This window comes from Prionailurus viverrinus, chromosome D2 (genome assembly GCF_022837055.1).
Source record: "Prionailurus viverrinus isolate Anna chromosome D2, UM_Priviv_1.0, whole genome shotgun sequence".
In the NCBI taxonomy this organism is placed as follows: Eukaryota; Metazoa; Chordata; class Mammalia; order Carnivora; family Felidae; genus Prionailurus; species Prionailurus viverrinus.
Genome location: NC_062571.1, coordinates 87,642,717 through 87,670,011, shown reverse-complemented (window position 1 = coordinate 87,670,011; position 27,295 = coordinate 87,642,717). Strand labels below are relative to the sequence as shown.

Here is a 27,295-nt window from a genome sequence, read left to right as displayed (position 1 = left end):
GTGCAGACAGGAAGGGGCCACGGTGCTCGGGGACACGGAGGGCAGTCCCTCCCACGTGGAGACCAGCCACATGAGCCTGACATGCGGTCTGTAAACGCAGCAGGTCATACCAGGAACCGTGCCCGACGAGGAGCGTGGTCCACACAACATGCCAAAACGCCATCGTGCACCACGTGCCCATGTAGAGTGGGGAGAGGTGCCAGCACAAGGCTGTCCTGGAAGTCAAGGCCAACGACTCGAGCAATGAAACCTGCCTTCCCCGTGATGCTGGTCTCCCAAGCGCCCTGAGGCCCACACTCACTCCGTGGCAGACCCGGGCGCCAGCCACTCGGGCCGGGCCTCACACGCTCCCCGGTCACCGTCACGGCAACGACGCTGAGAGCAGCCGGCCGTCGTTCTCTCCCTGCTTCTACGGCAAAGGCCGAGCCAGACAGAGCACGGCCGTCTGACCCCAGGAAGTGTCCTCCTTGGGCACTGCTGTTTCCAGTTTATAAAACAGACGTCACTGAGGCTCCCTCTCACCGTCTGTGAGGATGTGCTGGCAGGTCTAGAACTGCAAGGTTAAGAAAAACATGCAGTTATGTTTTCCCTCGTGTCCACCTCGGGCAGCGGGGCGCCCACTCCCGTGTTCGCCAGCTGCCCGCCACCCAGGACCGCGCACCAGCCCCGGGCCGTCCCGTACCTCGCGGCCGCTGGCTGTCGCGGGGGGGGGGCTCACGGTCAGGTTCGTAGAAAACCTTGACAAAGGGCAGGTGCCCGGTGCGAGTGAGGCTTGGGGCAGGCGTGTGAGAGCACAGCTGGTTTTAAAGGAGAACAGAAAGCAGCCGAACTGAAGTCGTGAGCACTGAGGGCCGCTGGGCTATTTTCAAGGAGTAAGGACAACGGGCAACAAGCTTTGAAGTCACATCAAAGAGAAATGACGGGCACAGCCGTCTAAGCCCCCTGTGCAAACCCACGTTTCACTTGGGGACAGGTAGGACTCTTCTTTCATTCCCCTGATCGTGTTTTAATTAAACCTCCAGCCGCCATTTAAAATAAAGCCATTATGGACAGTGATTCAGGAATTTCATCATTCCCTGTCGAGCTATGAAATCAATCACCTGAGTTTTTATTACGTAAGTTCTACAGAGTAAAACGGTTTGAGGCTGAGAGATCCGACGCGCTCTGATGTGAGCCAGGAGCGCGTCAGACGTGCTTCCCGAGCGGGTGGCGCATGCACACGCTGTGGGCGGGATGCCGCTTCGCATGGTGATCGCGGAAACCTGAAGGCCACCTCGAGAGGGGCGAAAATGTGAGGTTCCCCTGTCATTCTGTCTAAAGAAGGGCCTGGCAAAACGTCCACCTGGGATTTGCAAGAGTGAAGGGGGGGTGTGGCCGCGGGCGCCCGGCAGCCCTGCCCCCCCCCCCCCCACCGCTCCCCGCACACGGCTGGCCCCCACCGACGCCAGTACGTTAGAGAAACTGAGTAATTTCGTCTGATGTTGCCTAGAAATAAGGAAAAATAACAAATACTTACAAAAGTTACACCTGAAAAATCTGCACTCAAACTTATGTTCAATGTACTTAGCAAAAAGGTCAAAGCTCGGAATTTGCTGGATAAATAAATGTTGGTGAGGCGGATGAATCACTGGAGAATTGGTGCATGGCAGCGAATGAATAACCTGCAAACGCTTCCCAAACCCCATTATTTCCCCTTTTCCAAGAGCCCAAGATTCATGTCCCCGCATGCCGCCAGTTCATTACCGAGAAATACCATCCCTCTTCCGGCTCTCGCCGGGCGGCACGCGGCCCCTCGAGGACCCTTTAATGTTTAATTCCCCATCATCCGCTCCGCTGAACAGCTTAATCTCTGCTTGTATGATCAATACTATATCAGTGTAAATTAAAATGACAATTTTAAAGTAATTAAGCCTGTTAATGCTCGATTCAAATGTCATTATTTGCACAAGGGATTGAGGAGAAATTACATCGTGTCCAGGGTGACAGGAAGATCTTTGAGCCTCCTCAGTCCTGCTGCGTGGTGCCACTGGAGGCTTTAGCAAAGCGGATTAACTTCTGCCTCGCCCCGCCAGGGTACCTATCCAATTTCTAAAGAGGATAACGCAATTTGATAAATTTAATTCCGGCTACAAACTCAATTATTGTGATAACAGATGAAAACTGGGAGGAGACTCCAAACAAGGCCCACGTTTCTAAAAACACACTTAGCTCGGGAATGAGATACAGCAGTTATGGTCTGATTTGATTTGTTCTCTCTCTTTCGAAAGCCCTTTAAATAATTACGGCGGTTGGATACAGCCGCCATTTATTAAATCATTTATTAAATTAAACAGCGCAGCTCTACCCCGAGAGGGGCTGCGGCTCCGTGCAAGCGTCCGCCGTCCGGAGCCCGAGAGGACAGCGGCCACGTCATTACATTAGCGGGCCTCACGAGGACCTACAGAGAGCCGCGGCAGCCCCCGACAAGACCTCGGCCGGCCCGGCCCCCGCTGGGAAAGCGGCCTCTGGCGCGTGCGGTCGGCGGCGGGGTGGGGTGGGCGAGCGGAGACAGAAAGTGAGCCGGGGCGGCCCCCCCTCGGCCGCCAGGCTGCGGCACCGGGGCTCCGCCTGAGCTCCGCACACGACCCGCGGCACGGCGCTCACCGGGCTGCTCCGAGGGGCGGCGGCAAGCGCGGGGCCTCATCCGTCAGACAGGCAATAAAAATTGACAACCCAACATTAATTTCAGGACGAAGAGCGAAGCGTAACAATTTCCATGTGACGGATGTGGACGCGCCGCGCGGCCGATCCCTCGGGGTCTCCCCGGACGGTCGCAGACCCGCTCCCCTCCAGAAGGTGACCCGGAGCGGCCGCAGAGACGCCCGAGGCACCGGGGCCGCCGGCCGACCACCTTTCACTCCCCTGTTCTCGGTGATGCGACGGGTTCTGGGTGCGGCGCGCGGGTCCGGACGCCACGTGTTCCACGGAGGAGCGTGGTCTGTGGCCGGCAGGGCTGCACCGGGCCCCGTGCGCACCGACGAGGCCTCAGCCGCCACCTGCCTCCCGGGTGAGCCGCGTGCACGTGCGAGCAGCGTGCAGGCCGCACTCTGGGCACCGGACACACCGACAGCCCTGAGTGTGAACCACTTCCCGTGTCCACGGATGAGGAACCAGACAGGGCCTCACGAGGCACTGACAAGCGATCACAACGCGGACAGGAACGGTGACTAACAACCAGGCGTGCGATGACCTGGTTTTACGGCAAACATAAGGGAACGGCACGGTTAGGACTCTTCCCTTCCAGGCAGGAGACCCCAGATCTGAATGCTACGTTTCTTTGTGACAATTAAGGATCAGGTCCTCTCCTGAAAGGTAGCAGACACGAGCTAGAGGGGAAAGCGGGGGAACAGCCGACCGTCAGGGTACTTTCACGCACCTACTAAGGGGGCAGTTTGCCTGAAATCGAGAGGCGCGTGCGGTCTCAGGATGCGCAGTCTGGGAGGACGCACCCCAGCTGACGGGAAACAGGTGCTGCCTCGTCAGCCTGTTTTGAAAACACTGGAAAACCCACAAGGAACACCACGCGGTGTCTAAAGCCGGCTTTTCATTTCCTCTTGTCCGAGGCGCCTGGTGCACAAGGGGCCCGTCCCGGGGATTCGCTGGAGCCCGCGTGGCCCGGCCCCACCGGCCACCACCACCTGGGGCGGCCGCAGGCAGAGACTCAGCACCTGGGCTGCGAGGGGCCCGATGGGGGCGCCAGCCTGACAGCCGCCCCCCGCCCCCCACAGCAGAGGGACGTGGGACCCACGCGGGTGCCAGCACTGGCCCCTCCTCCAAGCCGACACGTGTGTCTAACAGCAGAAGGGAGGCGGCGTGGACTGCAGTGTGGGAGCAAGTCTAACAGACAGAGATCCGCGTAGCAGGCCTGCCGAGCACACGCCCTGCCGACGATAAGCCCGCCCCACCACGTCTGTCCGCACACGTGGGCCGGGGGATTCACCGACAGGCCACCAGAGACCGGCCCACAAGGCCACCACGGGCCACGACCGCCACGACCCAGGCCGATGGCCCTCGGCGGGCCGAATGCCACCGCGCGCGGGCAGCCTGGCACAGGGAGGCCGCGCCCTCTCTCGGGAAAACACGCTCCTCGCTCCCCTCGGGACGGGGCTGTGAGTGGAGCCCGGCCACCCCACTCCGCCGGGCGCTCTGCCGCCCTGACCGGTCACGGGAAGCGCAGGGACCGTCAGCCCAGAAGGCTGGTCAGGATGTCCACCTGCCTGTGCAGAACGAATCCGCGACATCCCCTGGGAAAGCCCGGAGCACAGGCGCAGTCGAGCCCCTCTCTCCTCCCTGGGTCCTGCGACTCCGCCGGGGTGTGACCCCCGGGGCGCGACCCTCATGACCCGCCCCCTGGACTCTCGGTCCACCTGTGACCTGGGCATCGGCTCTCGGCAGTGCCGTCTGGGCTTCTGGGAAAACCTCTGCACCGGTGTTCCTTTTGTCCCCTTTGGGGTGCTGAACACGGACGTCCAGGGAGGCCAGGGCCGGGGACCGCGCAGAAGTGCCCCGCAGCGGAGGACTCCCGGAGTGAAATGTCGCTCGAGGCCAAATGAGCAGAACAACAAGCCAGACTGTGAATCAACCGTGACTATTTTTTTATGTTCACTGCTTCACTGATTTTCTGTCAAAAAATGCTAACAAGCAGGAAAGTCCTTAAGAGCTTTACAATTTTTCAGTTTGTTCACCAATACGTTTCGAGCGGCGTATTTGTTTCCTGGGCTGCGAGTGACACGGCCCTCGATCACGCCTGTCTGCGCCTGATGGATCGGCCGGCCGCGAGGCGCCCGTTCTGGATTCCCACCAGGGAGAGCCCGACTCGCACGGAGGAAGGGGCCGCTCGGACGGGCAGGGGACCCAGGGGAGTCCCCGTGGGGGCGGGAGGGAAGACGTATCGGCTGCCACGCTCAGAACTGGCCCAGCCGGGGCTCTGGGAAGAGGGCCAGGGAATCGCGTGCAGTGCCTCTGTGACCCCCGTGGACGGCGAGGACAGGCGAGGCCACGGCAGCTGTGTGAGCAGCCTGCGGGGGGGAGCCCCTCTTTACGCCACGTGGCTGCCGCGTGGGGTGGCTGTCCCTCCTCACACCCTGCCCCCCGGCAGACCTGCTCCTCGCGGAGATGGCGCCACCGCGGGCCGCAGCGTGAGCAGTCGGGCTGAGGAGCAGGTGCCGGCGCTCACACAGGCCCACGTGCGACCTCCCTCTCTTCAGAGTGGGCCCACCGGTGCCCCCCGAGCACCCGGCCCAGCCCCGGGTCCAGACCGCCCGACGTGGGGCGTGCTCTCACTGACACCTGCTGTGCGCGCCCCTGGGTCTGCCGGCCAGCGCCCTCCGTGTCACGCTCCCGAAGGAGATTGTTTTCGGTACCAGCAAAGCCCGGCCGTCGCCCGGGAGGCACGGCTCCCGGACACACGGGGCAGGGCCACGGCTGGGACCAGCCACCCGGACGGGGGCGCAGAGATGCACACTGTGTGTGCTGGGCCTCGAGGGACACTTGCGGCAGACGGCACACCTCCAGGCCCAAAAAAAGCTCACGGTCAGGAGGGAGGCCAGACATTGAACGAGGTGACTGCCACTGAGGAGGCGTGGGTGGAACAAAGGAAGAAGCTCCACGGAGAATCTGGAACCTGTGGATCTGAACTCGAGACGGGACACAACATACGAAAAAAATGCAACGGCTCATAATCGTAGAAATGGCCCCATTTCAGGCACATAACACATCTGCAAATCGACCGGACAACTATGAGCCACAAGATGGCACCCCTTCTGCCCAGAGCACAGACACAACGTAGACTAAAGTTACTCTTAGGTTCAAAACCAGCGCAGCTTCATTTGGTCTGGAGAACGCTCTGTTAATTTCACATCGACGGTATCTGTTCAGCGTGTGTGTGACGGTGACAGTAAGTCACACTCTGCTGTTCCTTCTTGTGGAACGACACGTGTCCTGACCCGTAAGATGCACGGCGATCCGAGTACCTGGTACACGAAGTCGGCTGGTGACGGACGCGTTTCCCTTCTCAGTTAAATGCTTTGAGGTCTGACTGCTCAGCCATTCACCACACGACTAGTTACGGCAGTTACCGATGGACGCCTAGCACTCAGGAATCCGCGCGGGCCGTGTGCACGCGGAGGGGGCCGGAGGCACGCACACACCCATGCAGCCGTCACGAGAGTCAGGAATGCCAGCGCGGCCCCTGCTCCCGGGGTCCCCGTCCCAGGAAACCCCTGATTTGCCTTCTGCCATCACAGATTAGCATGCATTTTCGAGAACATCCTATGAAATGGAATCCTGCGGGAAACCACGACACGCGGCCCATTCCCTCGACGGTGGAGCAGGACTCCAGCTTGCCCATCGCCTGGGTGCTCACGGTCGGGACGCCCTGAACGCGTAGGTACCGTCCTTGCTGGACAGGCTCCTCCACTCTCTCAGGAAGACTCCTGGGATCGGAGCGGCCGGGACACATGGTCAGTGGGTTTTCACTTCCTAAGAAACTGCCAGTGTTCTCCCACGTGGTTGTGCGGGTCCACATCTCCACCTGAGCCACACCGGAGGGCCCAGTTCCTCCGCGCCCTCACCAGCACTGTGTGTTGTTCCATCCAACAGCAGAAAGTCTGTGATCTCTGAGGAACATGGCGTTCAGCCTTTTGCTCTGGAAACGGCTGGTGTTAAGTACTTTTCATGTGATTATTTGCCGTTTACAGAGCTTATTTGGTGAAGTGTCTCTTCAGATCATTCAAAAATTCCGTTGTCTGGTTAGCACTAAGCTGTGAGAGCTCTTTATAAGATACAGTACTCTAGATGCAATTCCTTTGTCGGATATAATTTGCAAATATTTCCTCTCTGGCTGTGAACTGCCTATTCTTGTATCTTTTGAAGGGCGTGTGTTTTCCATTTTGATGAACTGCAATAGATTAACTTTCATTCATAATAGTTTGTGCTTTTTGTGTCACGTTTAAGGAATCTTTATCAAAGCTGAGGTCACTAAGATTTTCTCTTACGTGTTCTTGCAGGAGTTCATAGTTTCAGCTCTGATACTAACTACGTCTGTGATCTGTTCAGAGTTAAGCTTTGAAATAAAGGCTGACTTTTTGCACACGGCCATCTAAATGTGACGGTGCCATCTGTGAAAAGATCACCCCACCCCACCCCACCCCCGTGAGTTGCCCGACCCCCTGTCAAGTCCAGTGGAGGGTCTATTCCTAAGTTCTCTACTCTGGTCCATGACGTGTTCATCTGGTTTTACGCCAATGCTACTCTGTCTTGATGACTGCAGATTTATAATAAGTCCTAATCAGATAGTGTTAAGTCCTCGTTGTGGCTAATCTAAATCCTTTACATGTCCACATAAATTTTAGAACCGGTTTCCACCAAAAAACGGTCTGTTCAGATTTTGACTGTATCACACTGACTCTTAACATCAGTGTGAGGAGAAATGCTACCTAAATAGTACTGCCTTCCAATCCATGAACATAGTACATCTCTCCACTTATTTAGATTTTCTTTAACTTCTCTCAGAGATGTGTTGCAGTGTTCAGTACACAGGTCTTGCGTATCTTTGGCCAAGTTTATTCCTAAATATTTTATGTTTTGATACTATTATACATGGTAACATTATTTAAATTTCAAATTCCAACTGAATTGTCTGTGAGTTGACAGCTTATATAAAGCCATAACTACATGACCAGATTCTTAAAATGTAAACAAAATACTTTTACGTGGTCAATCCCTTCTGACTACTGGTGGAAGCACTTCATCCCATATTTTTCTTCTCCTGAGGGAGATACTGTCCTCATTAATTTCAGTGCAGTTAATTCAGTAAAGCTGACCTTCAGTCTCACACCATTTCTACTCAGCTCTGGACTGTGTTTTCAGAAATGTAGCACAAAGGGGCAGACACGCATTTGGGAGCACACTGTGATCTGGCCGGAGTGAAAAGGCCTACGTAGGGGGCAATGCAGGCTTTGCTCTAGGCCTGGCCTGTTGTGTCTGGCTTCCTCACAAAGCCGAGATACCCAGATCTGCACTATCTTCCACCTGCCGGGCTTGGTCCCATTTCTCTCTGGTGTTCACTAGGGCACGCCGCCTGGATGGTTCGAGCTTAGAGAGAGACCACTTGACTTCAACAAGAGCTTCAAAGGCAGATCTGATAGATCTTTTAACTTTGGGACAATCTACCTACCCTTCTCTGTCTTTCCGGAGCCCTGATACCCTCATCTCCTTCCCCCAAACTGCACTGGTTTCCCGCTGACCATCTAATCTTCAAATCCTTTGCCTGATACTCCAAAGGTCACCAGGGTTCAGCCAATCTTTGTGACGGCCTGGGCTCAGATGACTGAAACCCTCCGCCCGCTGTATACAGCCGCTCAGGGCACCAACGCACAGATCCACATGCCTCCTCCCTGTCTTCAGCTCCCCTCCCCGTGCAAGTCCTTCTTTGGGGTCACCGTGAAGAGAAGGAATCTCTGCCCTCTAAGTTGTTTCTTCAACAAAAAAATTAAAAATTTTTTTTCTCTTCTTCGGTTAAAAAAAAATCAGTTTTGCAAGGTTTGTTATGAAAAACAGCAGCGCCCTGATCATTTCGATTTTCTCTTCCTAAGAGAAAATTACTTTCTTTTACTTGTTTTCTTTTGGCATTTACCTCCATCTCCCTAGAACTTGTATTGCTACTTCTTGACTTTCTCGTTTTCAACATTATTGACTTTTCCACTCTGGAAGATGAAGACTTAATCCCTTGCCCTGGTTTCCTGTGCACTCACATGTCACGCACGTGCACTTCTGATCCCCTACCCTCTGGGTACAACCACATTTTTACTTGAACTGATAATCAGTATTTATGTCACCACAACCGTAGAAACGTTCTTCGTAACAGGAGAGCATTACGGCGGCCTTTCCTCCCTCCGACAGCCGTTTGTTTCTCCTGCGGTTCACGACTGGGTTCTCTTTGTGTCATCCGAGTCCCTTGCACGTGTCACCGTAATTCCCCCACACCCGCTCCTCTCATCTAGGTACGTCTCGGCACATCAGACAGCCTATCGCCGACACCTCCTGGGAGAGTCCTCTCAGAAACGGAACCAGCTTCACAACTGCTCACATGCCTGGCGCGTGCTCCTCCTCCTGAGCTCTGCCTTCACCCCTGGCCTGAGGACTCCCTGGGAGCTGGGGCTCGGGCCTCACACACAGGAGCACACGCTGGTGTTTCCAGAGCTGGACGGAGAGGGCATCGTGTCCAAGAAACAGGGCAAAGCCCTCCGCGGACTTTCGGTCATGGCGGAGGTGACCCAGATGCACGCGTGAACTCTCCGGTACGCACCCTCCGGGCGCTGCTACGATCGAACCCCTGCTCCCTGTTTCCTGGATCACGCGCCCACTTTGTGGGGTACGGTATCTCCCGATGGCACTTCTTGACAAAGGGTGCTGGGGACAAGATCTTTTTTCAGATCTGACGTTATCAGATACACTCACTTTTCCCTGCTCACAGACTGGCCCGCGGGGATCACGGATGGGAGCTTCCGGTATGCCAGGGCTTGGGGACAGCGCTCCCATCCGTCATCTGCTCTCCAGCGCAGCCCTGGGAAGAGGGGGCCGCTGCGGCTCCCACGCCTTTGGCGAGAACATGGCCCTCCCCGGCCTCCCTCAGGACCGCCCTGTGGGGCCTCACGGCTGGGTCTTCATACCCGCACCTCGCCGGGGCCCCAGTGCGGGCTGCCCGGGCAGGCGTGGCCGTGGGGCGCTGTGCGGGATCACGTGCTCCCCCGCTGGCAGCAGGCCACCCCCGAAGGGGCCCGGGAAGCGCAGATCCGCGTCTCGTGCGGCCTCTGTGCACCCAAGGGCCCAGCCTGGAACGCGTTCCCTGCTTCCTTCCCTGGCCACTCCCGCTCACTTTCCAGGTTCTCCTTGGAGCGGCCCGCTCGTGACTCCTGTTCCCACGAGGCCCCTGGGGCGCTCTCCACACCTGGTAACTGCACATCCGTGTACGTGTGCCCTCGAGCCTGTGCGCTCCACGTGGGCAGAGGCCCCGACGGCCCCTCGAGTGCACACGGTCACGCGTGGCAGCCACGGGTCACGGCCGGGTGTCGTGTGCACGCGCACGCTCCCTGGAGTCTGTGAGCTCGAGGACAAGGAGCGGGCGGGTGTCGCGTGCAGCCGTCAGGCGTCACACCCGCGTGCTGTGCCGCGTGGAGCCAGCCCTGTGCCGGCACAATCGGCACCGGGCCCCATCCGGCCGCGGGAGGGGGTGTTGGACTTCTCTTCCCCCGTTCCCACCGTGCAACCGGGCTGAGGACAGGCTGGTCCGCTGGAGCGAGGGTCCGACCGCCCCCCCCCCCCCCCCCCCCCCCCGGCACAGCGGGGACCGGGCGAGCCCACTTCTCAGCGCTCTGGCTCCAGCCTCACCCCCCGCACCGGGGGTTCTCTCTCAGCAGAGGGTGAGCCCCGTCCTGTGTCTGCCACGCCTGCCGAGGTGCAGGGGCCGGACCAGGGTGTGCGGGTGACCGAGCTCAGTGCTCCGCTCACTGCTGAGGCTCGGATTCCGGCCGAGTCTGAGCATGGCCATCCTGCAAAACTCAGCTTTCTGAATCCGTGCTGCGGATGCACGCCACGTGGGCTTGTCAGCCATGCCGCCGACCAGCGCCCTGCCTTCCTCACGGAGGCACAGGACCTCTGCACACGCTCCGCGGCTGGACACCCGCGGCCAGCCCCCAGAGCTGTGGCCACATAGTTCTTTGCCTCTCCGGCTCTGGACTCTTCCGAGGCAGCTCTTGACTCAGAATTGTGTGTACTTGGTGTGTAGACTGTGACGACCGGGCTGCCCAGCAGACCCTCCCTGTGCCCGTGAGCCTGCGGCGTGGACTCCCAGGCCCGAGGTCAGGGGCGACCACCCACCAGCACCGGCCCCGCCCGCGGAGCACCCCACCCGCGCTCCCGCAGACGCGCTCCCGCAGAGGGACGGACGGAAAGGCTTCAGGCCACCTTCACGCTGCGAAGCCCGATGGAGTCGGGTGCCGAGGCCGGAAGATCCCGGTTCTTGGGAAGGAGGCCAACTTTCGGCCTCAACTCGCTGTCTCTGCATCAACTGAGGCACAGACAAGACCCTGGCCCGGCCTGTCCGCAGGGGAGCCCGTGCGCCGCCCTGCATCACCCTCTCTGGTCCGGGGGGAGGGGACAGAGAGACGGCACTCCGGCACTCGGCGCAGTAAGCGTCCGCGTGCACTCGTAGGGCACACCATCCTTCTGGAATATGTGTCTCATCTGAAACATGGCTTCCAGAGGCAGACGTGGTGCCCAGAACAAAGGGAAATGCCAGAGACAGGATTACGGTCAGAAAACAGGACTGCGTGCCTGGACGCTCACAGATGACTGGCGCTCAGAGACAAGCCCTCTGCTGGGGAGTGGCCATCTTGGTCCCAGGGGAGCTGGTCATGTGTTCAGGATGATGGGGCTCCTCCTGCCTCCCACCCTAAACCTCGGATCAGAGCGATGTTCCCAAGGCACCCCCCCCCCCCCACCGCCATCACACAGTGCGGTCAGCCCTTCCCCGACCACGTGGCTCCAGCCTTGCTCCTTCGGCCACGACCCCACCCTCCCCGCTGGCGGCCGTCCCTCTCTCCTGCCGGCGCACCAGCCACCCTCAGAAACGTCCGTGGGGCTCCCGAACCTGTTCTGGCTTCAGTCGGTCGGAACCCCAGGCCCCCGCGTGAGGCACGGAAGCAGTCTCTGTGCTCTGGGTTCAAGTCTGAGCAGACGCAGAAGAGCCTCGGTGTGCCCCTGCCTCCCCTCCGTCCAGTGGCGAACGCGGGTGACACGCAGGTGCTGCGCGACGCCCTTGTCGAGCGCACCGACCGGCGCCGGCACGGGCCCCCACGCCTCCTGCTACCACCACGCAGCATCAGCAAGAGAGACGGCTCGTGCAAAGAACATCCGGCCGTGGCGTCGCTTGGCTCACGAGCAGGCCGCCAAGTGGTCCTCCCGGAGGAGGACGTACGTGGTGGGGGGTGCAAAGTGCCGACCGGGGCGGCGAGGGCCAGAATCCCGAGTCCCAGGGCCAGGGCCCCTTCTTCCCGCGGCCCTGCTGCCGGGTCCAGCCCGGGGGCCCCCAGGGCCAGCAGCTCCTCGTTCCAGACGCTGGAGAGTGGGTAATGGTTGCAGGGAACCCTGACTCTGGGGGCGGCAAGACGTGCTATCGATCACGGGCCAGGTTTCAAGTCCTCAGTCTTCCCAGCAAAGTTTTTGTCCCCACAAACAGCTGCACGGGAACGGCCATCCTGCCATCTCCCCTGTCCTTCCCTCTCCCGTTCTCCTGCTGGGCCACGCGGATCCACGCTGTGTGGCCCTGGGGACTCGGCCAGAACTCTGGGGGCTCCTGAAAGCCTTTCCTCGAGAAGCACACGGTCCCCCCACGCCCACCGAGAACCGCAGCATCCGAGACGCCCGCCTGCCCGCCGCACCTCACTCGGCCGCGGGCCGCTGGGGCACCCACAGGCCAGGGCCCTGTCGGGTACAGGGGTTTCCGGAGGTGACGGGGGATCTGCTGTGCCAGGACATACCCAGCGTCCCCTCAGAACGCACAGAGCCGGGTAAAACCAGCCTCATGGCACCCGTGCTACCCTGCTCGACAGCCCCATGCCACCTCATCCGTCAGAGGCAAATAAAAAAGTCAAGCGCAAATGTATAAAAAATTATGATAGAAGCCCTAAATAAGGCAGGGACTGCAAGCTTATTGAGTCAAAAATCAATCAATCAATGAGTGAGTGGATCAGAAGCACCTCATAAGCCCCAAAGAAATAATTTGCCCAAACACTGGGATTTAACAGTGGAAGACCAAATTTCAACACTTTTAGGAAGTAAATAATGAAAAATCAATTCAAAGAAAAAACAGATCAAGAACCCTGGACCCCGACGTGCCGACACATTTATTGCTGAGGCCGTTTCTCGGCTGACCCGAAAACTTCGGGGGGTGTTTATTTACTTTCAGCACCTTCCAGAGATCAATATTTTTAATTTGGATCCGAGTTATTATTTTTCACATCACAGCAGCGGGGAGTGGAGTAAAGTGGCTCATATTTTAGTGCTAAAAAGATCGATATGACAGCTTCACCTTCACTTCGGGCCCCCGCCGCTGCCCAGCCGCACATCACCGTGTCCCGTGGGGCTGCAGGTGCCGCCGAGGGGAGCGGGTCGTTACCGCCAGCAGAGCAGACAGCGTGATTTAGCTGAGCGCGGAGGGCCCGGTGCCCTCGGAAAACCAATCTTGTTCCTCACACTCCATCAGGCCTGTCTGGCCCCACAGGCGGGGCGCGGAGGCGGGGCGCAGCCACGGGAGGGGGGCCTCTCCTGGAGCAGATTAGTTCCCTCATCACAAATGCGTTTGCCTTCTTTCCCTTTCCTCAGATCAAAGAACATCAGTAAACTCCATTAATTTTCCATAAATTTCCCCTAAAATCCTACTCGGGAGAGCAGACACAGGAGAAGGGGGCCGATCGAGAGGGGAGCACGGGGGAGGTGGAAGGGCACCTCCTCCAGTGCGCGCCTTCCCGCCAGCAGGGCCGGGGCCACAGGGGGGAGCAGGCAGGGGCCTGCAGCAGTGGGAAGGGAGAGAGCAGGTGCAGCCCCCCTTGCCCTCCAGCAGATCTGGGGCAAATGGGAGGCAGGCCCCCACTGATGAAGGCCCAGAACCTCCCGGAAAAGTGGGTCCAAGGCCGGCACCGAGCCCTCCCGCCCCGTGCTTCCCCGTGGGGACCCTCCTCTCAGCACTGCCAAAGACAACGTGGGGTCGGGGGTGGGGAAGGAGCCCCCCAAACAGAGAGGAAAGTAAGAGGGAGCCTGGTCTGTTGGTGACGAGCAGTCCCGGTGTCCCAGGACGGGGAGCCATCGGCATGGGCACTCCCAGCCCGGTGGGGGCCAACCGCTCCTAGGCCCTCCTGGTCACCAGGGCCTGCCCTCAGGCTGCATGGTCTGACTACAAGGGAGGACTCGTAAGGCAGCCACTGCACGTTCCCGGGAAGGAGAACCTGCTGGATGGGATGGGTTTGCCGAGCAAAGGTTTCAGGCCAGGGAGGAGGGGTGCTCACCGGAGGGGAGCCCGCAAAGGGCACCTGACAGCCCGCTCCGGAGGTCTGCACACACACGAAGCCACGCTCCCAGGATGCCATGGTGTCCCTAGAGCTCTTGTCGGTGAACTGCTGCTTTGGACCACACTTCTTGCCTCACAGAAGGGAACTCAACCTGTGCACCTCTTCCCGGGAACTGAACTGGCTGGCCGAGCCGGCTGGGGCACCGCAGGCAGCAGAGGCATCTGGGTCTCCCCACTAAGGGCTCGGAGCCCGGGAAGCCCGCTCCCCAGCCCACAGACCCGCCCGGGGCCTCTGGGTGATGCCGAGTTCCGGGCGCTAAAGGACACGACACGTCTCTGGCTCCAGACCCCTCTGCCCAGAAGAAACCCCACTTTCAGAGCTTCAAGGAGAAGTCGGAGCCTCCGTGTGCTAAGGCAGCCCTGAGGTCACAAAAGCGCTCTCCACGGACTCTATGTGCTCTCCGTGCCGGGAGGCCACCAGGGCACTTGCCCAGCTCCGGCCCGCCACTGCCTGGGAGCTCTCACGGCTTGTAAGACCCTGACAGGAGCTCACGGCTCCCGCCCAGACACGGCTTCCCTCTTTCAGCTGCCGGCTGTGCAGGCGTCGGCCCAGTGCCAGCAGGGACGGCGTCCTCGGGCCCACCCGCACCTGCCCTGCAGATCACAACACGTGCACCACTGGCGCTGACCGGCCACACGTGGCTCCCGGGCCCCAGAGGCTCCGCGGGGCCTGCAGCGTGCAGACCGGCAGGGGCCTCGCAGGCTGGGCTTGGTGCCCGTCACCCCCAGCTTCTCCACCAAGAGGACGGCCCGGTCCGTGCCCGCCACCGAGCCGACGCTGCCCAAGGAAAAGCCGCTGAGCCAGCGCGCTCACCTGCAGCCTCACGTTCTAGAAGCACCTGTCCCAGAAACGGAAGGGCTCCCCGGGGAACGCGACCTCGGCCTGCACCTCCTCGGAATGGCCCCTGACGCTGCGCATCCTGCCTCAGGAGCCAGGTGACCCCCCTCTGTCCTCCTCCTCCTCCTCCTCCTCCTCCTCACAGGGCACCCAGTGAGAGGAGGACGGGTGGCCTCTGGCCGTGCCTCTGTGGGCCTCCCCCAGCCCAGAAGCCCTGAATTCACACAACGGGGGGGCCTGCCTGGCACACGCACGGCAGACGCTCCGTTCCTGCAGCGAAACGAGACGAGGAAATTATACCAAAATAAATTTGCAATTTCTTCCTCATTTAGCCATTTCTGAAGCCAGAGTATATATAGGAAAGCCGTTCCCTTCACGTCCCCCTATCGACGTTCAGGCTTTTCCGGTGGTGAGTGATGTGTTTTCTATGTTCCTCCGGCGAAATGAGACACAATTCCTGTGGTATCAGGTCTCCAATCAATAGACACTGGGAAGCCCTGGAAAACTACACCGGGCACTTCCTCAGTGTCAAGGCACGAGTGGCTGCGCCCTGGGCTGCTGTGAAGTCAACTGTGACCAACCGTGGGGCGCCTGTGACGTCACGGGGAGTTTCCCAAGAGGCAGATCCTGGAAGGCTTCGTGTGGGAAGCGTTTCAGGGCACTCGGGACCCAGGCGCCCCTGGCGGCGGGGGGTGCAGGCTGTCATTCCGATGGTGTCAGGTCCCTCCCACGTGGCGGGCAAGGGGACCTGCGGGCCCGGGCGCCAGGAAGCCGGCAGTCTGAGGAGCGCCCCACCTACCTCAGGGCCCACGCCTGTAACCGAGAAGGCCCTTGAGTCACCTTTATGTGTCATAAGCCCGGAACATACCCGCCTGTCCACACGGATCCTGGGACATGTGGAGGGTGTGTGGGCAATGTCCTCGGCAGGGAATAGGGGTGCTGGCAAAGGGCAGAGGTACATGTGACAGGGACCGGTCCTCCAGGGCCAGGGGGAACAGAGAGGCCCCGGGAAGGAGGGGAGGGGGGGAAGGGGGGCCACGTACAGCGGGGGAGGGGGAACGCACGGAGGGCAGGACGCACAGCAAGGTGGCTGCCACCTCCTCCCACGTGGCGGGCACCACAGAGTCTCCGCCCACAAGAAGGGATGACCCGGGGACGTGAGGCCCATGCTGTGAACGTGCTGTGAGGTGTGGGCACCCCAGGGATCCTGTGGACGCTGAGGCCTGGCCAGACACGCTGAGCGGTGGCTGCTGGCTTCTCTCCCAGATGCTGCAGCGTCCCCGGTTACAACGGGTCAGGCGCCCCGCACGAGCTCCGGGTCACTCGCACCTCGCCACCTGGTGCCTGGGCAGGGACACGGGAGCAGGGGCAGGGAGGCCGGTGCACAGGGGTCCAGTCCTGCTGGAAGGGACACCACCGCTCCTGAGTCTCCTCTCTGGCCGGTCCCGGTGCAGTGGCCACAGCACCGTCCGCATCTACCTTCTGTCCACAACCTGGCGTGCTCTGTCCACGTGGCGGGACCAGGACGAGAACGCCTTCACACCTGCTGGCGATCAGCACTGGCACGTCTCGGTTCTTTGTGGGCAAACACAAAAGCTCACTGTGGAATGTGGAAACCGGAAAGCCTGACGGGACACTGGAGAGCCTGGCGTTCTGTCGTGGAGAAGGCCTCCCCCAGAGGAAGGACGGCAGGGCGTTCGGTCAGGTCCTCCCGGGACGTGCGGGCTGACTCCAGGGCTGGGCCAGGGCAGGGCGGCACTCAGGGATCGGGCTTCAGGGAGGTGGGCAGCCAGAAATGAGAAGCAGCAGGGCCGCTTCCTGGACGCTGCCACAGGGGGAAGGACCTGAGGGCACCTGGGGCACCGGACGCAGCCCGCTCGCTCCCGGCCCACCCCTCCAGCTCACGCGTGGCTGTGCTGCTGTGCCCACGCCCTGGGCCAGGGTCCTCAGTCTGCTCTCAGGGATGTCCCCGTGAGTTCCCGCGAACGGACAGGGCCTGGCAGCCCTATGAAGAAGCCGCCCTCCGGCCTCCACCTTCCAGGGAAGCAGGAAGCAGGTGACCCAGCCGGCGACCGGGCCACCACACCGGGGGCAGCCATCGGGGGCTGGGATGACACCAGCCTCCTCATCAGTAAGTGGCCCCCCAGCACGACTCTTAGGTGCAAACCAAACTTCACGTAATCGTTGCTGATTTGAGTCTAGAAAAAGCCCTGTGAGCATCTCCTGAACCAAAAACTTGACACCAAATGCTGCTTTGGCGCCATCTTCTGGTGACCAGGGGCATCGGTGGGCTCCCGACGCAGTCGGCAGGAACCCCCCCCCCCCCCCCCCCCCCCCGCCCACCCAGAGCCATCCAGGCAGAGCCCCCACCCAGGCCCAGAGCCCCCTGCCCCCCCCCCCCGGCCGAGTCCCCCAGGCCCAGAGGCCCCCTCAGGCCGCAGCTCCCCAAGCTCAGACCCACCCCAGGCCCAGAGCCCACCCCCAGGCCCAACCCCCACTCCAGGCCACAGCCCCCACGCTTCTGTGTGCAGAGCAAACCCCCACGGTCATGTTCATACACCAGGTGCAGCTTCAGGCTCAACCTCTTTCTGGGAACAGGCCACTATTTTCTGATCCCTATTAATACCTGTGACAGCATTTATGTACAAGATAAATTCATTTCAATTTCCTTTTTCAATTAATGGCCTATTATTTGAACCACACTTAGCTAAAAATACTGCTCCAATGCCATTAATCTTGTAAAAATTAAATTTTCCTCCGTCTGACAGGCAGAGGCCACCAGGCTGGGGTGGGAGAGTGGCCACACAGCTGGCCAGTGTAGCCCAGCCCTGCCCAGGACCCTGGGGGTGCAGGGTCCCCTCGACCGGGACGTCCGGAGGCCCCAGCAACGATGGTTCCACCCACGGCACGCTGAGGGGGGCGACGGAAGGGCACAGAGGTGCTCCAGGGGCCCCAGGGTCAAACAGGATTTTATCGCCAACCATCAGCATCATGGTCACGAGGCAGGATCACACACACTCGGACCTCTGTGCCAACTCTGGGATGCGCTCCAACGTCTAGAGCTCCACCGTCCATTCCCCACCCGCTAAACACGGCTGTCCAGTTATCCAGGGGCCATCAGCACACCTCACCCAGGACTGCGGCCGCAGGAGGGGAGCCCTCACCTCCCCACTGTGCACCCCCCCCCCCACCCACCCGAGGGAAAGCCGGTCCACAGCACTGTGCAGACGCCCCAGGACCAGCCGCCATGCGCCCACAGCCGCTGCAGGCAGGCCAGGCCTCCCGGCCCCTCCCCCCGACCCCATCCGGTCCTGCGACACCTGCAGACACAGCCTCAGCGGCGCAGACCTGAGCCGCACCCGATGCAGTGTTCCGGGGGCTCCTTCTGCGCCCCGTGCTGGCCAGTCCCGCCCAGCTGGATGCCATTCTCCAGCCCGGTCTGAGGCTCCCACCAAGCAGCACGGCCATGTCTCCGGCTAACGTGACGTTTCTGTATTTATGACCGAGAGAGGAAAGCACTGCTCATCTCAACTAAAATGCCACGGATGTTGGGTGCTCCCTGGCTTCAGACACTTGAAGTCTGAAAACCTATGCACCAAAGAACAGACGAGGCGTGACACGACCATGAAGTACTTCAACGCACCAACTGGACAGCAAGGTCCTCCAGCGGGGAGAGCATGGGCTCCAGCCTCTGGGCTTCCTCGGGGGGAGGGCTGCGCGTGGGTCCCCCTCCCCGAACGCCCTGTGCCACTCAATCTGTCACGCGGCTGCCCTTCCCATCGGCGTCCCGCCAAGGGCGGCAGGGTCACGCTGGCGGGCGGCATCGGTCGGTGCGAGGCGGGGTCGAAGCCCATGCTTGCCACGGCCCCGTCCTCCCAGCTGCCGGCGGCCGTGCACGTGTGAAGCTCCGACGCTGCACTCGCGGCCCACGCGGTTGTGTCCTCTCGAGGGACTGACGCCCTCGTCTGTGCGCAGGGCCCCCTGACCCCTGCCGGGGTCCTTGTCGTACGACTGGTTCTACGCACCCACACGTTTCGTCCAATTCTGAAGAATTTCAGCCAATTCTTCAGGCGCCTGCTGCCTCCTGCTCCCTCTCATCCTGGGGCTCCGGTTACGCGCACACCGGACCCCGGGACGCCCTACCCCACGGTGATGTCCCGGCAGTGCCTTCCGCGTTTACTGTGAGTGCTTCCCACTGCCAGGGCTGCGAGTTCAACCGCTGTCCCCTCCCCTCCGCGGTGCCCGGCCCTCCGCTCGCCCCAAACCAACGCAGCTTCCATCAGAGCTGCCGTGACTCCATCTGAACCAGTCCTGATGGGAGAAGCAGGAAGCAGGGTCCCGGCACAGGGAAGCGTGAGGGTCAAGAGAAGAGTGTTCTCCTGTCCAGGGCGGGCTGAGAGCCAGCGGCCCTCGGCCCAGGGCAGGAAGGCAGAGGGAGCACGGGGCTGCGGCGGCCTGCGCGGGGCGTGCCTGCGCCGGGATGTGGCTGACACAGGTGGCGGTGAGGCCACGTGTGAGTGTGGAGGGAGGCAGGGGTGCCCGAGGACAGCAGGCGCGGGGCACGGGGGATCCCATGGCCACGTGACGGTGACCATCTCAGCCATGGAAGGTACCACCGAACTGGCACAGATACCCTGAATTCAGAGACCGCGAACGGACAGATGCCTTTCTGACCACAGGGCCATCTCTAGTGTCGCTCCCTGAGCGGGACACGGCTCCCCGGCCCCGCCTGCTCTCGGCACACCGGCACCCACCGCCCCATGCGACCAGCACGCAATGGCCGAGCGCCTGCTGCATACCAGGCTCCTGGCGACACGACAGCGGTGAGGTGAAGGACGCCGGGAACAGAAGCCGGAGGAAACTAAGCTAACGAGGCAGCTCTGAGCCCTCCCCAGAGATGGGGGGGTGAGATGCCTCAGTCGCTCGAACCAACAACCAGCGACTCAAAACCCATCTGACGTCTGCTCCTCCGAGAAGCCTCCAGCCTCCCCAGCACCTTGTACCCCCCACAGCCGCTGCACCCCGGCGGGGCCCCCTTTCCGGGCGTCCGCTGACCCCCGGACCAAGGACTGTCGCAGGAGAGGCCAGGCCCCCGGGGTGGGCTGCCTGGGCCCACAGAGGGACTGGCCTCCGTCACTCGAGCTCTGCGGAGCAGATCCAGGGATGGGCTTGATCCCTCGCCTCTGTGAAGAGCCCCCCACTTGCCATCACCATCCCACAGGCCACGGCCCGGGGCCGACTCCATGCAGCAGAAGGGCACGCACCGTGAAATGCTCCTGGGATTTGAAGTTCTCGTCCAGGTAGACGCGAGCCCTGTTGTACTCCTTCATGGCGTCACTTGACAACAGCTCTCTGGAAGGAAAACAGGGGGTTTCTTTGGTACAAAAGCCACCCAAAAAGCTGCTGCCAGACCCAGGCTACTGGCTTGAACACCGTGTCGTACGTCACCCCAACAACGCCACCAAGCAGTGGTGGGAGGAAGGAAGGGCGGCAGAAACCAGTCGGGCCGTGTCGTCAGCTGCGGTCCCCCCCGACACCCGACAGTTGCACGGGACCCAGAGGCCTCTTGGGGAGAGAGACGTGGAGGTGGGGGGACACTGGGAGCTTGGCCAGGGCCGCATGCCGCAGCGGCACAACCCCAAACTCTGTGGGCTCTCCTGGCTGTTTGTGTCTTGTGCTAACGGAGAAGCAGGCCGGAGTCCACACGCCCCCGGGACCAAGGCAGGTCCCCCCACCAGGAGGAAGGGTCTCTAACACCCCTCGTCAGAGGGGCTTCCCGGTCACCTCCCTGCCTCGTTTCCCAGCCAGAAAAGGCTTAGGCGGGCACCCACGTGTCACCTCAGCACGTGTGGCTGGAAGGGAGCCACTGTGCACCCAGAGCCCCGAGAATGCACCAGAGCCACGCCGGGAAGCGAGGGGGGCCTCCCTGCTCACCTGCCGGCTCCCCGGCCGAGGGCCCCCCCACCCTCCCGCCAGCTCCGCAGCAGCAGGGAAGGGGTCACGTAGCCATCTGACCAGCCAGCACGGGGGTCAGACGGAAGAGGGGTTCGGGCCCCAAGAAGCCACATGGAAGAAGGGAAGAGGCTATGTGCCTCGGAGGGCTCACACCCTTCCCCCCCTGCAGCCTCCACCGTGTTCGCGGCAGGAAGCAAGGTGCAGACACACACCACACGATGTTCGGAACGTCTGGCGTCACGCCAGAAATGAACTTAGTGTGCAGAGAAGCAAAAAAATACAACCTACAACCTGCAGAGACAGACCTGGATGGACAGAAGTCAGCCAAAAACACCCCTGAAGCAGGGGCTGTCCATGCAATCAAAGATTTCAAGGAAAGCATGAATATGAGGAAAAGCAAACGTGAAAACCACAAATTAAACTTCTCAGGCTGAAAACAGAACTCACCAGGTGGACCTAAGAGCAGGTTAAAACCTAAGAAAATAAATAAGGAAGAGATCCGTGACTACAACACACAACACACAGCAACAGAAATGACCCAAACTGAAGCAAAGAGCCTGGAAAACGTCGGAGGAAAAAGAGCTCAAGGGGCAGAGGGGCCCTGGGTGGTGACAGACAGGCCGACCCCAGGAAAGCCGAGTCGGAGACCCAAGAGAAGGGAAGGAGAAAAACAGGAAAGTGGTGAGCAAACTTTTCCCAAATATGATTAGAATTATAAACCCACTGAAAAAGCTCAAACACAAGGGAAATCAAACTAAAATACAACATAATCAAGTTGCTGCAGACCATCCGGGGAGACAAAATGCCACAGTCAGGGAAAAAAGACACATTATATACCGAAAATTAAGACGGGGACAATGGCTAAGGCCCGTCCTAAACAACAGGACACAGAAGACAAGGCGATGATGTCTTTAAGTGCTAACAGAGAAGCGCGGGCAAGCCGCAGTCCCAGCTACAACAACAACATCTTTCAAGAGCGAAGACAAAGGCTTTCCTCACACAAACAAAAGCGGAGAGAATTCGTCACCAGTGACTCGTGTTAAGATGGATGTCACAGAAGCTCTCAGGCTGAAGGAAGATGGTACCAGACAGAAACCGAGGCTTCGAGAGAGCGGGCAGAGCACAGAAAGCCATAGACAAAGTGGTCAAGATAAAGGGCACCTTCTCTCCCTTCTAATCTTTATAAAAGGTACCAGCTTAAAGCAAAAAATGGCAACACGGGTCACATATGGCAAGCAAGGGTAGGGGTAGAAAGAACGGGACAGCCTCCCCAGGACGCAGGGGTGATGGCAGAAGGGGCACACCTCGGGGGCGGGGCATGGGGCGCGGGATAAGGCGCGGGATAAGGGGCGGGGTGGACGCCCGGGGAGGCAGGGCCAGGGGCGGGACATAGGGGAGAGGCGGGGACATGGGGCGGGGAATGCGGGAGGGGGGCGGTGCAGGGGCGCAGGGCTGGGCACGGCTGGACAGGGGGGGCCTCCTTCCGCAAGCCTGCTGCGCACCAGCAAGGCACCCCGCTCTGGAAATGCCGCTCTCCCCCGCCAAGCTCCTTAAGGTAAGTAAGGGCTTTGGTCACCAGGGTGTGCCGCAGGTGTCTTTCCCAGGAGTAGCTAACCATTTACTTCCTTTACAGGGTCTGTTGGTAAACAGTTAACGTTGTTTAACATTCGCATTTCACAATCCTTTCTTTTGTAGGTGACACTTTCTGCGTCTCTTGAAGGTAACTCCCTGCCCCAGAGCTACAGACAACACCCTCCAGTATTTTAGCCTCAGCATTATCAGAGCTGGCCCTCTCCCTTTACTCAGTAACACAACTGAAACACTATCCTCCTGCGGGGAGGGGGGGGGGACCCAGTGCCATTTTCTCACGCACACATGGCCTTGTGGCTCACAGCCAGTCCCCAGCTGCATTCAGTCCTTCCGCAGCTCTTGCCTCTTGCCCGCCCTGCACCCCTCCCCCTGCCCTCACTGCTCCCCAAGGAGCCTGCAGCCAGGGGAGGGGGGGCACTCCCACCTCGGGCCTCTTCAGAATTATTTTGGCTACTTTTAGCTATTTAGCGGCATCCCTGTGCCCTCATGTTAACTTTAGTATTAGTTTAAGTGGTAAAAAATTTAAAACATGTTTTTAATTAAAATTGCCGTAAAATTGGATTATTTGGGGAAAATTTGATCATTCTTTTTAAAAAATGCCCTTTAGCAAATCGGCCCACAGTTTAACAACTGACACGTGGATGGCTTGTGTCCACCGTATCAGGGACCTCAAGCAGGACTGCGGCTGCTGACGGCGGCTGAAATCACCCTCAGAGCCCGGGCACCAGGCGCCAGGGCTCTGAGTGCAGACCCAGCACAGCGGCCCTCAATGACACGCCTTGGGAGTCAGGGAGTGTCACCTCACACCCGGCTGGCGGGAGCAGTCACGATGCCCCGAGTCCACAGCACGGGGACACGGAGGGCAGGCACAGTGGTGCCCAGTGCACAGTGGGTGTCCCGGGCCCTGGGGCTGCGGGCAGAGCAGAAGGAGGAAAGGCGCCCCAGGGCCTCCCACTGCCACAGCCAGAGGCGGGTCCTGCCAGGCTGAGCACACACTCCGCCCTCCGCTCCGCCCAGCCCCCATGCGTGCACTTCCCAGGTCTGTGCAGAGGCCTGTGGCTACTTCCTCCGGAACGATGGAGATGTCACCACCCACACACGACTGGGGCTCCGTCCCCGTCTCACTGTGACAAACACAGGTGTGAGATGCTGGATGGAAACCAGCCGTCTGTCCGTCCATCCACAGCTGGCAGGCTGGCAGCCGTCACGCCACAGGTGTGGCCTCCAGGACATGCAGATGGGACGCTCCACCTGGAGCCCAGGGCTGAAGTCTCCAAGCCCAAAGCACCACTGTCACCCTGCAAGTGCACACCCCCAGGAGCCACGCTGTCATTCTGTGGTCCCTCCCAGGAGTCACGCTGTCACCTTGTGGTTCTCTCCAGGGGCACGCTGTCACCCTGTGGTCCCATCGCCAGGGGCCATGCTGTCACCCTGTGGTCCCACCCCCAGGAACCACACTGTCACCCTGTGGTCCCGCCCCCAGGAACCACACTGTTACCCTGTGGTTCTCTCCAGGGGCCACACTGTCACCCTGTGGTCCCTCCCAGGAGTCACACTGTCACCTTGTGGTTCTCTCCAGGGGCCACAACGTCACCCTGTGGTCCCTCCCAGGAGTCACACTGTCACCCTGTGGTTCTCTCCAGAGGCCACACTGTCACCCTGTGGTCCCTCCCAGGAGTCACACTGTCACCTTGTGGTTCTCTCCAGGGGCCACACCGTCACCCTGTGGTCCCTCCCAGGAACCACACTGTTACCCTGTGGTTCTCTCCAGGGGCCACACTGTCACCCTGTGGTCCCTCCCAGGAGTCACACTGTCACCTTGTGGTTCTCTCCAGGGGCCACACCGTCACCCTGTGGTCCCTCCCAGGAGTCACACTGTCACCTTGTGGTTCTCTCCAGGGGCCACACCGTCACCCTGTGGTCCCTCCCAGGAGTCACACTGTCACCCTGTGGTTCTCTCCAGAGGCCACACTGTCACCCTGTGGTCCCTCCCAGGAGTCACACTGTCACCTTGTGGTTCTCTCTAGGGGCCACACCGTCACCCTGTGGTCCCACCCCTGGGGGCCACACTGTCACGCTGTGTCCCGCCCCCAGGAACCACACTGTCATCCTGTGGTCCCATTGCCAGGAGCCACACTGTCACCCTGTGGTCCCATTGCCAGAGGCCACACTGTCACTCTGTGGTCCCACCCCTGGGGCCACACTGTCACCCTGTGGTCCCTCCTAGGACTCACACTGTCACCTTGTGGTTCTCTCCAGGGGCACACTATCACCCTGTGGTCCCACCCCCCAGGAACCACACTGTTACCTTGTGGTCCCCCCCCCCGGGAGGCACACTGTCACCCTGTGGTCCCACCCCCGGGAACCACACTGTTACCCTGTGGTCCCACACCGAGGGGCCACACTGTCACCCTGTGGTCCCACCCCCCCCGGGAACCACACTGTTACCCTGTGGTCCCATCCCCAGGGGCCACACTGTCACCCTGTGGTCCCACCCCCCAGGGGCCACACTGTCACCCTGTAGTCCCTGCCCCCAGGAACCACACTGTCACCCTGTGGTCCCCCCCAGGGGGCATACGGTCACACACTCGGGACAGGACTTCTCTCTTTGGAACACCAGCCCACCCAAGGAGCCTCACAAAGGTGGGGCCATGACCTGGGTTTCCAGAGACAGCCCCTAGTGGCGCCTCGCCCCGGGAGGGGGCAGCAGGGCGTGGCACACACCGCCAGGACTTACTTGACGAACTTGTCCACGTGTGACATGGAGGTCTCGTAGTTCTTCCCTCCAAACTCCTGGCAGTGCAGGGCCATGAAGTGCGGCTTGTGCGTGTGCACGACCTGTGAAGGGAAGCGCAGGACAGGCCATTAGTGGCTCCGTGGGTCCGTGCGGCCACCCTACGAGGAAGGTGGCTGCCGGGACCAAAGGCCCCTGTGCACGACCACGGCTTGAACGGTCTCCAGGAGTCAAACCCCCTTTGTGCAGCACTCGTTTCAGCTTCCCACGTCTTCCCGATCCTCAGACACGATTCGGAATTCCTTAGAACCTTCCCCAGTCACTGAGAGGAATTCCCCCAGCTGTGCAAAGTCAAACGTGTCAACTGCGGAGCATCCGAGTCCCACAGAAACAAACGAACCGGTTAGCGTCTCACTGCAGACACCTGGCTGCGTCCTCCACAGAGCATATGAGCCCAGCCAGCCCCACACGCTGTTGTGGGCACGCATGCCAGCACGCGGACACGCACACGCCCCAGACCTGCCCAGGAGTAAGCAAAGCTGACTGCGCTCAGCGGGGGCCCACACTGCCTTGCACACGACGTGCACACGACTGCCTGACGACCCGACACGGCAGGTGCCCAGCACCCGTGTCACCGCAGGGACGGCTGCGGCACACGGTGGTCAGCAGCAGAGGTGGTGTGGCCACGGTGCCGCTGCCCCACTACAGCCGGGGGGGTCCCGGCACTGTCCCCAGGGCTGCCGCAAGCCGCGAACGCTCCCCACGCTTTTGTTCCTCGATGGTACGGGTTAAGTACCCCCAGTGACACGGATTGCTGGCCGCAGAGACACTCTCAGCAGTGCGGTCGCTGTCCAGAGGCTGTCCAGCCATCCCAGGCCCCCACCCAGCACAGGGGTCCTGACAACCACCTCAGTCACAGCTTGGACCCTGATCTCTCCCCCTGCAGTAAACCGCACCAGGCTTCTGGGCATGACCCACAGGTGGCTGAGCCTGTGTTGACCAGCACACGCTCGTGGAAAGGACAGGACACTCACTGGCCCCGCTCCCCTAGGGCGCAGGGGACAGCAGATCACTGCTGAGCTGATGAAGCATCCAGGCCACGACAGCTGGGGGCTGTGGCAGGGGCTCGTGGGACCAGAGGGTCGAGGGCAACAGGGCAGAGTGCAGGGGGCGTGTCCCCACGTCCTCAGCTGCCCATCACGCTAACTGCACTTGGCCGTGGTGGCCACGATGCTCTTTCTGGTCCTGCGCTCCTCCCCTCTCCCAGGCACTTGCCAGAAACCCGCATGATGACCTTCCCCATCCCCAAATACACCATCCCAGGGCAGGCCCCCCATTCAGTGCTCTGTCACCTGGAACCCAGCCTCAGGGTTCCTGCCCGTGCCTGGCGGCCAGCGAGCCATCAGCGGCCTCAGAGGGACGGGCCACTGTGTGCAGCCCCGATGGAAAGTGGCCACTTCTAGGAAGTGCCAGAGGGCTGGCCACGGACAGACAAGCTGGCCACGGAGAGCCAGGGCCGCAGGCCGTGCCCCATGAGACAAGTGACCTGACCACGGCCAGGAAGCGCCCCGCGGCCACAGTGGCCCCTCACTGGGTGGCCGGCGTGCACGTGGCCCGCATGGAGATGTGAACACACGATCGGGAACTCGGGATGCGTTCTTAAAAAGGGACACAATTCTGACCAGGAAAAGCACGGACGGCGTGCGTGAAAAGCGTCAGTACCTGATGCCAGCTGTTTGAGTGAGCTGCTCCTTGCGTGCGTGTTGTTCCTGGAGAACCGGGCTACCACAAGCCCACTAGGGTGGCCCATCTGCCATTAAACACAGTCATGGAACATTCCCTCCCCTGACCCCACCCCTCAGTGCTCGGGGCTGGCAGGGACGGGCCCTCGGGTGCTGCACACGAGGCCGGTGGCACAGTGAGTCCCGTCCGGAAGGACGCCTCTCATGTGCACCGAACTCAGGAACGCCCAAGCGACCGGGAAGCCAACCCGCCCCACAGCCCGCTTGGCAGC

The 27,295-nt window shown here is 60.7% G+C and overlaps 1 protein-coding gene across 2 annotated transcripts in view; it reads right to left on the bottom strand.

The window, feature by feature from the left end:
* Positions 1 to 27,295, bottom strand: part of INPP5A (inositol polyphosphate-5-phosphatase A) — a 175,091-nt gene that overhangs the window by 82,789 nt on the left and 65,007 nt on the right. For both annotated transcript variants that reach the window (XM_047825241.1, XM_047825242.1), the window contains exons 3-4: positions 25,285 to 25,385; positions 20,267 to 20,354 (exon numbers count right to left, since the gene is read on the bottom strand). In XM_047825241.1, coding sequence (XP_047681197.1) covers positions 20,267 to 20,354; positions 25,285 to 25,385 — 189 coding nt within the window. The remainder of the gene's footprint in view (positions 1 to 20,266; positions 20,355 to 25,284; positions 25,386 to 27,295) is intronic.